Genomic DNA, 14,198 nt, shown 5'->3' on the forward strand with positions numbered 1-14,198 from the left:
TCTGCAGTGACAATTGTTTAGATAGTCTTATGTGAGCCGAGACTCACTAAACAATTCATTCACACCACTACAAAAAGGTGCAAAATAGTCAATTGCACATGGTTTTATTGCAGCAGTGGTAATTGGGGTGGAGTTATCATTTCTAGTATACTGCATTACGTAAAATGGTTCAATTCTCGTAAATTCTTTACAAAAGATCGGAATCTATCCAATAGATTCTCCAGTAGAATCTAGCTACGACCTGAAAAAATTTGCTCATAAAATCGTTAATTATAATATTGTAGGTCAAAACTAGAATGTCTATATATCAGTTGTGCTGGGCAGTTTTCGATCACATTTGACGTCACTGTAATAACTGCTTTGGATCTCTGTATCCTAAGTGTGACAAATCTTCGTATTTATCGAGTGGATTGAGCTCTTTCTGCGAATAAATGGACGACGGCGGTTTGAATATCAGATGGTAGTTGATCAGATAAGATGCTGAGAAGACCACAGCTGAGAACACACCTGAAATAAAACATAAGACTAACGATGGAAGAATTGCTCTCGAACGACAGTCGAGTCAATTTAATTCAGGGGCTGTAGCCTAGGTAAATTTTTCTTAATGGGTGCAAAAATCAAGAAGTGCGTGAAAAAGTCACTTGAGAAGTCAAAGAATGTTCTAGAAGAAAAGCGCAAATGCGAAAAATGTGCAGAAAAAAGACCAACACGTTTACAGTAATTGCTAGGAACTTCGTTCGAGAGCAATTAATTATCTCGAGTCACCTCAAAAATATCCAGATCAAAGATCTCCGCGTTTGCTTTTCGTGTTGATGTGCAACCTTGATCGCCTGAGCTACAGAGTTACGTCTGAATTGCACAGTGCTCATATTGCATATTAAGTACTGCATTAAAAAATAGATTTTCCTTTGCACCAGTATACAGAAAGAATAACTGACATCAGAACATAGTCAGATAAGAACGATGATCTTATCCGGCTTTTGCTAGATGAATGATGAAATAAGACACTTAGTTATTTAAGAAGTTATTTCTAAATAATTTAATCAGTTATAAAAAGTTGTTTTTGATACAGAGCTCATTCATAGATCCAAATTAAATAATTGATCTGGTTGCCTCGGAAGGTTGTCTTATGGCACGTTAGGTGTAGCTAATGCACAGGTTACGTGTTAACATATCTGCTCTCCAACCAACTACATCAGGTAACAGCGATTAATTGAAAAACTGACAGAAAAAAAATCAACACTGTATTCTTCTCATAGGTCCGAGTTCTTCCCACTCCATCAAGAAAACAATTTTTTTAATACGAACAATTCATATGTGATTTAAAGAAAGAGACAGCTAGCGTCTCTCGTGAGTTTCATTGTTGCTTTCAGGCATAGCGCTCATTCGCGCTAACCGCTTCAAAACAGTAAAAAAAGTGCTGACTGGGAACCACCAGAAACTACTGGAACCACCATTTGAATACCAATTTGGTGCCAATATTGCCATTTTTTAACTTGTTGCTCAATTTTTCTGGTCTAAAAAGAGCAGTTAGAACAAAATCTGGCGGAAAACTATGTAGCCGGGGCCATCACATGAAACGGCACGATAAACACTGTTAACTAATAACTCGGTTTTGCAGGAACAAAACTTTTGCGTTCAGCTTCATGCAGGGATTACCTAAGCGGCAAAGCTTCTCAAAAGTCAAAAAGTTCACGCCAGAAGCGATTACCAGGCTACAGGCTGTTACATCAGAGGTTGAGTAGAGTACACTAACCTTGAGTTAATCGGACAGTAACCAAAAAATACCGAAAGCACACCGTGGATCATCTATATTGGTTGGATTATATAGCAAATTCAATAGCAAATTTTTGCAACTTTTTAGGTAGCAAGCTGCAAAGGTTTACTATCAAATTGCAGCTCCCAATTTGCCTTACAAGGTGCAGAGGGCTAACAAAAGAGGCGACCTGAACGGGTCTCCTTGCCAGAATCAAGATTGAATAATAATGGAGTAGGAACAAAACATAAAAAGGGGCTAAAGTAGGCCTCAATTTTTTCGCCTCGAAAATACTGCTCCTTTTAAACAAATTTAAAGGGCTCTGATAAGGAGGCATACAAGTGTCAGGTAAAGTAGGCAAAAGTCAATCCCAAAAAATTATATATAAAACTGATACTCATAAAATCACGCAATCGATGCGATTCATTCAAGCAATGAGACCGTGTAATATGACTTTGTGACTAAATACTTAATATTCTAAATTGTTGAATAATGTTTCTCGCTGAATTAATTAACTACTAAACGAAAAATATTTTGTTCTGTAATCTATTCTTTCAAGGATTTGTTCAACAGAGCCTGCGCGGCGAGGAATTTACTTAGAAACAGGCCCGACATCTTTTATAAGAACCCGAGTTGAAGAGAGTTCAATTTGAGATTGAATCTTTTGACTGCTGATCTTTAGTTTGACATTTTTGGTTGTCTTTCAACTTGCTAGTTTTCAAGACTCGAGGGTCGTATTTAAATTTGACTAATCAGAAAACAAAAACATCAAGATAAACTCTTCAGGCGCGTGCTGTTCAAATGTACTGAATATAGCAAAGCCTACAATGTAATTATTATGAGGAAATCAAATAAAGAAAGATAAAAAAGTGGTTTTATAGCATAAATAGTTGAGAAAGTTTACTGGATATCAAAGAACATTCTTCCGGCAACGTTTTGAAGCTCCGCAGCGGGGCGCCACGAAGGTGAAGTTAGAGAAAATTAGATTATTACCAGGGAATAATGGTACGACGATGAATCCTCGAAAAGAAGCACAAACTAGCGGAAACTTTGATTTTCGACTCCGCTATAGGGTTCTAACGTTCTTTGCCCGTTAGCGGCCATCTCAGTCACTTATAAATCTCGAAAATTCACTGGCAAAATTTAAAAAGAACGATATGGAAGGGTCGAGTGCACTTAATTAAATCTAGAGTTCTCTTATTCTGAAACTACAATCAAAGGGTTTTGAAATCATCCAAGTCAATGTCAGGTCAACCGAATGTTATCAAGGGCACCTAATTAAATCACTATTTTTTGCAACTCTAAGTTATTATTCTAGGAAACCATTATTCTGAAATTACAATGAAAGGAGCTTTGAAATCATCCAAGTAAAATTCAGAGCCAAAGATCAGAAGTTCATTAAATTCATGGGCTTTTTGTCTCCTGGTTTTTAGGGCACTTAACTCAGGCACGTTTGTCATTAGAATCTTGTATTAAAAACTCAATTGGCTTTGTTTTGTAGGAAAAAACAGCACTGATAACTGTTCAGATGATGATTTCCATTGTTTGGGGGCTAGCGAACTGAAAATAACTGCATTCTGTCTATTCATCAAAATGTTTCCAGTAGCGACAGTTCTTAGCTACTTCGTGTTATATTAATCAGGCAAGGGCATTTCAAATTAGCATCAAAATATTATTTTTACGGATTAAGTTTCAACACAATCTTCAATTTATTTGATTACCAGTATCTCTGTGTGCCCCTTATGTGTAGTAATTCTGTCACTGAAGCGCTTTTCCTTTTCCTCTTCAAAGTTCATAATCTGTACCATTCACAATCGACAATCAAAACGAGAACATGATAGATGTTCTTGTCATAAAAAGTCAGACGACAGTAGTGGAAATGCGAAAAAAAAAATCCTAAGAAATGCTATACTAAATTCAAGGCCGTAATCCCCCTAACATATTATAACAGAATGAACTACAAACTACTAACTTTAATTACAATCTTCATTTTCAAAAACTATCTCGAATTTCAGTGCAGCTATGCATCTCTCTTTATTTCTTTAACTACTAAATTAAAATTGTGTTTGCCGTCGAAGAATATTATCGCGATAACTCGATATTTGTAACGGTCTGTAAATCTAACGATGACAAAAAAATTCTCTTCAAAGAACACGTAGTATGCTTCCACAGATGTACTTTTGATTTGAGCACTTCCGTAAGAAAAGAGTGTAAATCCAAAATTATACAACTATCTAACTTCGTCTGATGAATATAAGCTTTAAAATAGTGATTAGAAAAACTCTGGAATTGATAAAACTGAAAATAAAGTAGACCACTTCTGGCAGTGAAAACAATTTAACAAGCTGTCTACACTCCTGTCACCTTGTAATATGACTTTGTGATTAATTGAGATGGTTAAATTCTTGCAGTAATCTTTCTCGCCTAATTAATTAACTACTAAATGACATAAATTTTGTTCTACAATATATTCTGCCAAAGCTTTAAAGATTTGTTATGCAGGGCGTGAGCGGTTAGAGATTTACATCGGAAGATGGCCGCGACAATATAAGAACTCTAGGTAAAGAGTTCAATTTGAGCCTGAATTGTCTTACTGCTGACATTTACATTGACAACTTTGTCTGTCTTTTAGCTGACTATTTGTAAAAATCGGGGCCGTATTAACAATTGAGCTATCATAAACGGAAACATCGAGATTAACACTTGGGTCACGGGCGTAATCATACAACGAAAACATCGAGATTAACACTTCGGGCACGTGCAGGTCAAATAACATTGAAAAATGTACAATGCAAATATAAACACCGGTTAGCACTATCAGAAATTTCTCTATTATGAGTAAAACAAATACAAAAGTTAAGTGGTTTTTATAGCAAATATGCTTGAAAAAATTTACAGGATTTAAAAGAATAAACACTTTCGCATCTGAATAAGTCAGCAAAATCAAGTCTACAAATGGTGTTGGAAATACAGTGTTCAAACATACCCAACACATTGCCGAAAAATAGCCGCCGCTGGTTCCCATAACCACGATTAGCATTGAGAGAAGATAAAATATTTAACAATGATTTGTGTAAAAAACAATTTAAAAGTTCAAACTGTTTTGATGTCATGCTGTAGTTGAACATACTCCTGCTTCATAGAGAGACAATACGGGAGCTAGTATCCATACCAATAAGCATTAGAGATGGTAACTAAGACTTATAAGAAATAAGAAAAAAGTTCGAGTAACGGGCATCTAAAACTGGACTTATTTCTGATTTCGTTCATTGATACTGACACTGTTCATTTTGAATTGCTTGATGCGCAACTGCTGTTTAAAATTACTTGCAGCAGAATGAGCGAGTGAAACTAGCCTAGAGAAGTGAAAAGACTTCACGCAAAATATTTAACAGGCTGTGAACAAAGGTAAAGCGAAAAAAATTAGTTCGACGAAGTAAAAAAACACAGCAGGACAGGTCCTGAAACACAATCCTGAGAATTGATTGGAAACCTTAGAAAAGCAGCAGATCAATTTAACAATGCTATCCAAAACACAAACAATCATCTCAGAGTTGAACTAAAAAAACCAAACTAAACAAAAATATACTCATTGGTAAAATTCTTGAAGCCTCTACGCCGAAAAAAAATCTGATCCCTTTAAATACACCTATTTCAAAAATACGTTAAAAACGAAATTTTGACTCCCAAATCGGTCCAGTATTATATCTGAAAGATCTGAAAAAAACATTGGCCCTTGAAGTTCGGTTAACTCAAAAAATTCAAAAAAAAATTGAAATCAATTGCAAATTTTAATGAAATGTTGCAGAAAATCGTGGTATTACTGTCCTCAGAACCATTTCTGTGTCTCTACATGATATCCAGGAACACAATTTCAAGCCTTAAAAAATTCATTGGCTCACAGACCGATAAACTAGGTAAAAGACAATTTATCAAAAAATAGAACTTCGCTCTATTAAAATGTTGAAAACAATTCCATCGCCCCTAGCAACTCTTTAATAACACAATATCAAACCCTGGAGGAGATTACCTTGTTACTGAGCCAAGAAAAACTGAACAACAGAAAAATGTCTTCAAAAACCTTGAAAACGCAAATTTTGTCAAAAAGTTTCAAAAATTTGAACTGTTTGAAACAATTCCATTGACACTAACAGCCATTCAGTAACTTTTTATCAGACCGTGAAATAAGTTTCCTGGATTGAGAACGGACAAAAATCAACAATTGACAACAATTTTGGAAAAATTTAGGAGAAAAATGCTAAAATTCGAGACATTAAAATGTTGAAAACCGTTCCATTGTTTTTAGAGACAACGCAGTGCACTTTTATCAAAGATGAAAGGAGACTCTCTGGCACCTGAGACTGGAAAAACTCAAAAAATGACAAAAATTTTCAAAAACAAGAATAAAATGCAAAAATTAGTTTCATTTTGAGTGTCTGTGTTTGTAGTACCAAAACATATAGCTCATAAAAAGGCCATAACAAGTAATTTTGTCTTGAAAAAACTTCCATTAACTATAAAAAAACTTCAACCTAAGAATTAAACCAAAAAAACTCAAAAATGGCAAAAAATTGCACCTGTTTGAGTCCAAAAACTCCTAAAAATGACCTTTTAACCTTAAATTTAGGCCATCTCAGCAGCTTCACCACTCTAAGCACTTGAAGGGCTACTAAAACCCACTTTTGGCCTCTAATGAAACTTAATGCCTGCTGGGCTTTATCTGTCTATCCCGTTTTGAAAGATCAAAGTCATTGAAAAATGTGTGAAAACATCTTAAACACAGCGCCCCAATTTAATGCAAATTCTTTGCATCGTAAAAAAACGGGAGCACTATAATAGCCGGCTGAGAAGCTGAGGCGGCTATTAATAAAACGACAATAGTAAAAAGGGGGAAATATATCAACTATCATACAAAACGTGCTTTATGACGTTACAGACCGCCATATGTGGCGCTTCCCAAGTTCCCATGTGTGACTATTTTTTCAAAAATAAGTTGCTCATTCCCATGATTCGATAGTTTCAAAATTTGTTTCCATTAGCCTATGTTAACAAACTAATGCTCTTTCAGCAATGAGCAGACAACATATTCATATTCTCATAAGAGATAGGAAGATCTACTTTAAATAATACACACGTTACGCTTCGAGTGGTAAAATTTTCAGGGAGAAAATTAAAAAATCTTAATTTATCAATCATGATTCAGCTCACAGCACGGACACACACGTTATCCCATCAATACTAGTTTCTATTGCAACAATTCAATCGGACGACTAAATCGAAAACAATCTAAACAAAAATTAGTTAGCGATCCGTGTTTTTAGTCCGATTGGTTCCGAAAGATGCTCAAGAAGCATTAAATTCTGACAGAACGTTTTCTTGACAGATGAGGCCTTTGTTCAAATTTCCAATGATAAACTTTTTTGAGTTATTCGGAGGAAAAGATCAAGAATTTTTTAATTTTTTTTTCGGACACGCAATCGCCTACGCTTTGGCGCAAACAATTAAATTGACAAAAATTGCACGTTGAATTTTCGAAAACGTTAAATACCATATGTTTTAAGGAACTGTAAGAAAAAACATTCCGTTTGAACAGGGAAATGATCTTGCGCATAAATCAAGAAGGAAACGACATGAAAGCACTGGACAGCCAAAAATTCGAACTGAATTAAAAACTCAGGAGCACGTTAGAAAGCAGTGGTCATAGAAAGCTTAAGGACGGTATTCACAAAAACAGATATGAGAAACCTGTATAAAAGTTATACAAGCCGTATACAATACGCTAAAAAGCCAAAAGCCATATTCTGCGTCACAGCAAAAATGTCAAAATCAAGAAGTGTCACAATTGAAGATAGAGAAAACTAACCGAGTTATTACTAACCTAGTAGATACCATCAAAGCCATAAGAAAACAAACAATAACTCGCATGAGCTGATCATACTATATATTATGCATGTCCCTACCTGTTCTCATCATCAAGCGTAGCCCAGATGGTATAGTCCTAGCATGCCCATAGAGATAGATTCCGGATAGTACTACTGTCTCTGCACCTGCCTCAGCCACCGACTTAAACTGTCTGTCTTGCAAGAGGTCTTTATTCACCAATTTGCGATACGCAGTTGCTAATGATGACTCACTGAATATCATTATACAAATCTGAAACACCCTGTCAACAGATTACGCAACCGAACTTTTCGAAAGTGAACATTCTGTTTGGTCGACTTCTCACCGACGCTGAGGTCCGAAACCAAAGCGACCTCTGATAATCATCAGACAATGTCTGCACATATTACAATCAGAGGTCATTTATAGATTAGATGACTTTTAGCAGAGGAAATGAACCAAGGAAAAATTCTAATGAATAGGCAAAAAACACGTTTCTTATAGTAGGGTAAGAATCATATGACCTCCCGAAAGAGGACTCTTGTCAGCCTAGAGGTAACATTATTCGTCAGCAGCCGGTCTAAAAGTTTCAGGTTATTCGGAAAAATAGGTTTTTCAAAAAAAAATCTCAAAACAGTCGATGTACTCATCGTATACCTTTCAGATTAAATTCAAAGACCTCCTAGATTTATAAAAGGTTGAACACCTTCGAACAGAGTCGTTTTCTAAATAAACTTAGAATTGAATAAAAAATGCATCTGAGAAACGCCATGTTTGACCTATAAAAACAATTTACGAGTAATTCAAGAAAAGTAAACCTACGAAACAATTTCTTTCAAAGCGCTTTCTTTTGAGCTACAAACTTAATGATATTCGATTAATTAGCGTCTAAAAATGCTTGTTTTGAAACCAAGAGAGTTTTGAATTTAACTTATGAGATTAAGTATTAAAAAAGTGAAATTACCCAAGATTGATGAAAAACTATTTATTGAAAGAAACGAATCCCTTTCAGAAAGTCATAGGGTGAACAAATTACTTAAACAGAGAACCGAACAAATTGACGCGAAATTAAACTTATGGAATTGAGAACTTAAAAAATTTAGGCGCAAGGAATACAAAGGTGACTTTCAAAAATAGACAGAAGACCGTGAAAAATCTAGATAAACAAACAGGTACTCATATTACGAAATTTCAAATGGTTCAATTTACTTTGGAGAATTCAACATTGGAATAGCAAATAATCATAGCCAAAGATTTTATATAGACCATTTGAAGAATTGAAGCTTTGAACGCAGAAAAGATCACCAAAACAATTATTTTTCCTCAAATCTAGCTATCAAAAAACACAGGTATTATTGAAAACACCCTATCTTCAAAGAGTCAAATGAATCAACTTTTGAATAAATTAACCGGTACAAAATTTCGTGCAGAATGCAATAAAACATTTTTGAATTTGCATAGCTCAAAGGTGCATCATATTGAACTATTGAATGTCAGTACCCTGAATAATTCAATGAAGTTGGCTGTAGAATAACCAATATTTGTGATCCTGAATAGGCTGGAAAAAACAAAGCAATGATTCGCTAAAATGACAATTGGTTTATAAAGGCAAAAAAATTAAGAACCCACACTCAGTTCTCTATGGCAAATGATAAAGTTGTAGGCCAGTTGAGAAATCAATTTAGAAAATGAAAACGAGGTTAACTTCAAAAAACTTAATTTTTTTGATTCGCTTCTTTTACAAGCGCGAACAACCACGTCGGATCAAAACGAGGCCATCCTTTTTGTGCAAAATATTCTCAAATTTCTACTAACACAATGAGATCACAAGCACAAAAGACAAAACATTACAATGAAAACACAAACCAAAATTAAAAATTAAAATTAACAATAAGATTGAAATGACGTCGCGCACGTAATTTAGTAAAAATTGCATGACTGAATGAAATTGCTGCGAAGTGATCAGAACGTTATGCGGCCGTAACAAAAATTTTGAAGACGAAATTTAAAACATAGCCGCAGATTGCCCGAAATAGCCACTGTTGACGCACATTGGGATTGAAACAGAAAAAGAGGATAGAATTGACAGATTTTTTTCTAAGTTTCAAAAAGTGTTCTAAATCGGTGCGCAGTTTCTGTTAGGTACAAAAACTATACTTAATTCAGCTTCTAATCTGATAGCTAATAAGCATAATACCAATTGAAGCTAGCAAGCACTCTAATGAACTTTGATAACCTGATACACTATGACTTTATGACCGGGCTTTATCGGTTTATCATATTTCTTTTCATTATGCTCTTTTGACATTGACCGTATTTACTGCATTGTGACTTACGAAAAACGTGATCACAAGGAAAAGGGAATTTAAAAAACATAGGACAAGTCTTGGAACATAGTGCAAAGAACTGAATGAAAAACTGAGATATGATGTACCTTTTTAGCAGATCATTTGAACAAACCCAGCCAAAAACACAATCTCAAAAGTTGAGACACTAAAATAATCTAACAAACTGAACAAAATAATTGTTGCTCTGAACAAAATAAACTCTTGAAGCTCTTACCCTGAAGGCCAAATATGATACAATTCAATATACTCATTAGCTCACGCACACACCTTGAAAACGATTTATTTGCCACTAAAAGTAGATAGACTCGAGAAATATGACAAATTCTTCAAAAACCTGAAAACTGCATAATTTAGAGAAAATTTCAAAACTTCGCCAAAAAACTTTTTCATCTCAAGAGCTGTCATGGAATCCAACTGCAAGACTTGAAAAAGTTGCGTCTGCCAGTAAAGATCGTTAAACTCAGAAAATGACAAAAAAATTCCAAAAAATTTAAAAAACAATTGCAAATTTTAACGAAATCTTGCTAAAATTTTAAATATTAAAGTCTTCAGAACCATTTCATTGTCCCAAGAGACTATCCAGTACACACATATTTAAAACTTTAAAAAGCTTCAGTGGCTCATAAAGATCCATAAACTTGGAACATGATAAATCTCAGAAAAATTGAACTTTAAATGTTATCAAAAAATTGCTGAAACTCGTGTTATTAAAATATCAATAACCATTCCGATACCTGAAGCCAAGATGCAGTAACTTCTAATCAAACCCTGGAGGAGGTTCCTCGCCCCTGGTGCCAGAAAAATTCAAAATTTTCATTTTCATAAAAACTTGAAAAAATTGAACGTTTTATTAAAAAACTATTAATGATCGTAACAATACAAAGTTGAAAACGACTTTATTGCCATTAGAAAAATACTAGAACTATACTAACTTTACAGAAACTAAAAAATGCATTTTTTTAAATATTGCTAAAATTCGTGAAATTAAAATCATCTTGAAAAACATTCCATTACCACCAAAAATTAAGCAGTAAACTATTATTAAATCCTAGAGGCGGTTCCTTGGCCCGTGAGACAAGAGAAACCTGAAAATGACAATTTTCAAACTTGAAAAAACTTGCTAAAATTTGTAATATTAAAATGTTGAAAACCATTCCATGCCCAATAGAAAAATTTTGTAGCATTTTATCGAACCCTAGAGGAGGTTCCGTGGCCCTTGAGGCTTGAAACTTAAAAATACAAACATTTTAAAAATGGAACGTTTCATTATAAAACTGCTAAAATTCGTGATGTTGAAAGGTTGAAAACCATTTCATTACCCCTAGAAACTAAGTCGTAATCTATCACTAAACACTAGATGAGGTTCCTTGACACCTAGGGCTGAAAGACTCAAGAAATGGCAAAACTTTCCAAAAAACTGTAATTATTATAAATTTGCCTGTTTAAGTTTGGAGTACCAAAACATATAGTTCTTAAAATGGTCATAAAAAGTAATTACCTTCTTACAAGTCTTTGAGGCTTGAGAAACTTAAAAAATTACAAACATTTTCAAAAAAACAATTGAAAGTGTTATTAAAAAACGGCTAAAATTTGTGATGTTGAAAAGTGGAAAACCACTTCATTACCCCTAGAAACTAAGTCGTAACCTATCATTAAACACTAGAGGAGGTTCCTTGACACCTAGGGCTGAAAGACTCAAGAAATTGCAAAACTTTCCAAAAATCTGTAAAAATTATTATAAATTTGCCAGTTTAAGTTTGGAGTACCAAAACATATAGTTCTTAAAATGGTCATAAAAAGTAATTACCGTCCTGCAAGTCTTTGAGGCTTGAGAAACTTAAAAAATTACAAACATTTTCAAAAACACAATTGAAAGTTTAATTAAAAAACTGCTAAAATTTGTGATGTTGAAAAGTTGAAAACCGCTTCATTACCCCTAGAAACTAAGTCGTAACCTATCATTAAACACGAGAGGAGGTTCCTTGACACCTAGGGCTGAACGACTCAAGAAATGGCAAAACTTTTCAAAAAAACTGTTTAAATTATTATAAATTTGCCCGTTTAAGTTTGGAGTACCAAAACATATAGTTCTTAAAATGGTCATAAAAAGTAATTACCATATTGCAAGTCTTTGAAGCTTGAGAAACTTAAAAAATTACATTTTCAAAAGAAATTGAAAGTTTAATTTAAAAAACTGCTTATATTCGTGATGTTGAAAAGTTGAAATCCATTTCATTACCCCCTAGAAACTAAATCGTAACCTTTCATCAAACACTAGAGGAGGTTCCTTGACACCTAGGGCTGAAAGACTCGAGAAATGTCAAAACTTTTCAACAAACTGTAAACATTATTATAAATTTGGCTGCTTAAGTTTGGAGTACCAAAACATATAGTTCTTAAAATGGTCCAAAAAAAGTAGTTACGGTCTTGCAAGTCTTTGAGGCTTGAGAAGCTTAAGAAATTACAAATATTTTCAAAAAAATTTAAAAATTTAATTAAAAAAACCGCTAAAACTCGTGATGTTGAAAAGTTGAAAACCATTTCATTACCCCCTAGAAACTAAGTCGTAACCTATCATTAAACACTAGAGGAGGTTCCTTGACACCTAGGGCTCTGAAATGTCAGAACTTTTCAAAAAACTGGAAAATATTATAAATTTGGCTGTTTAAGTTTGGAGTATCAAAACCTATAGTTCTTAAAATGGTCATAAAAAGTAATTACCGTCCTGCAAAAGACCTTTATCAACTCTTACAAACCTCAATTTTATACTGGTCCAAAACAAAATTCGAAGAAGTTTGAAAAAACGATAAAAATTGCACCATTTTGGGCTCAAAAACTCCTAAAAATGACCTTTCAACCTTGAATTACGGTGCTCCCAGTAGCTTCTCCGCTATATACACACGAGGGACTACTAAACACGGCTAAGGGTCTCTAATGAAACTTGAGCCCGCTGAGCTTTACCTGTTTCTCCCGGTTTGAGACTTCAGTCATGAAGAAAGGTGTGAAAACATCTTACAAAAAAAAGACAGAGCACCAATACAATCCAATTCAGAGACGGCCAATAATCGCTTTCTATCGCAGCAATTAAAAGCATTCAAGGTGGAGAAAATTTTCAGAAGTATCCTTTCTATCAATTTTATCCAGAACCAGTCCTACGGAGTCATTTGAAAATGCGTTCCAGGTTTCAAAAAAGCGCAATAGTGAAATTGATGTCTTTGTTTTTTTTAAAAAAGAATATGCACCAAAAATATTTGAAAAAATATAGTAATAAAGGTAGTTTGCAAAACGCACATTTTTGATGCTTTCAGTGTTAATTGAATTTTGAACTAGTTCGAAAGAACTATGCAAACAAATGAACATCACTCAGAGCCTGGAAACAAGGAAACCAGTCATAAAAAACACGACCCAAAAAAACGTGAAAAATACGCAGAGGTCTCAATGGCCAACTATTGATATATAATTGAATTTAACAACTGATATTGCCAGATAGCTCATGGTTCTATTGCCTTTCAAATAATTTTTTTAAAAAAGTTTAAAAGTATTCATTTTTTCGTATTTCATAATTTTGTATCATTTTCGTAATTGGTCTCACTATTGAGAGATCTCGTGTTAACTTTTTGTTGAACCAAACATCATTTCCTCTGTTGGTTAAACGTTTTGACAAAACTGTGAGACTTAGATACGTTTCATTGTTTGTGGTTCTTTTTGTTGTCATTTCTCTTAGTTTGTATCTTATAAATAAAATGGCTTCAACACTGGTTTTGTAATGTTTGTGAACTTTCTTGCTCTGCTTGGATTTACTGTTATTTTAGAGTCCTTTGACTCAGTCTCTCATAACAGGCGCAATTAGTTTTCCAAGAAGTTGAAAGAAAAACTGTCTGTTCCTTCTAGCGAAAACTTATGTTTTTTATGAACCTTGAGAACATTTGTTTTTAAAACAAGACAATGGATTTTTAAGCTTTGTCAATCTTGTTTCTGTTTAATTGTACCTTAGAATCTCTTTAGACAAGCCACAACCCTTATCTACCCAGTTTCAAAAAAATATTCGTGATTTTCGCATCTCTGGCCATTTTTTTCAGGTTTCTGATTTCTTTTCACAGTATAGCAATAATTGGCGGTCTTGTTGCCCTTTGAAAAAAAAAAACGCAATCAGTGTTTTTTAATGTTCTCAGTGCACAACTTAATGTTTAATTGGCAGGGAAACCGGTTTCGTG

General features: G+C 34.1%; 1 protein-coding gene across 1 annotated transcript; it reads right to left on the reverse strand.

Annotated features, from left to right (window-relative positions):
* Nucleotides 1-250: 250 nt before the first annotated feature.
* Nucleotides 251-7,938, reverse strand: LOC142351850 (uncharacterized). Its single transcript, XM_075404078.1, has 2 exons — nt 7,717-7,938; nt 251-507 (listed from the first exon to the last, which is right to left on the reverse strand). The coding sequence occupies exons 1-2, from the start codon at nt 7,898-7,900 to the stop codon at nt 344-346; spliced, it is 348 nt and encodes a 115-aa protein (XP_075260193.1). The 5' UTR covers nt 7,901-7,938; the 3' UTR covers nt 251-343.
* Between the last annotated feature and the right edge of the window lie 6,260 nt (nt 7,939-14,198).

The sequence above is a fragment of the Convolutriloba macropyga genome, chromosome 13, assembly GCF_964194025.1.
Source record: "Convolutriloba macropyga chromosome 13, txConMacr16.3, whole genome shotgun sequence".
In the NCBI taxonomy this organism is placed as follows: Eukaryota; Metazoa; Xenacoelomorpha; order Acoela; family Convolutidae; genus Convolutriloba; species Convolutriloba macropyga.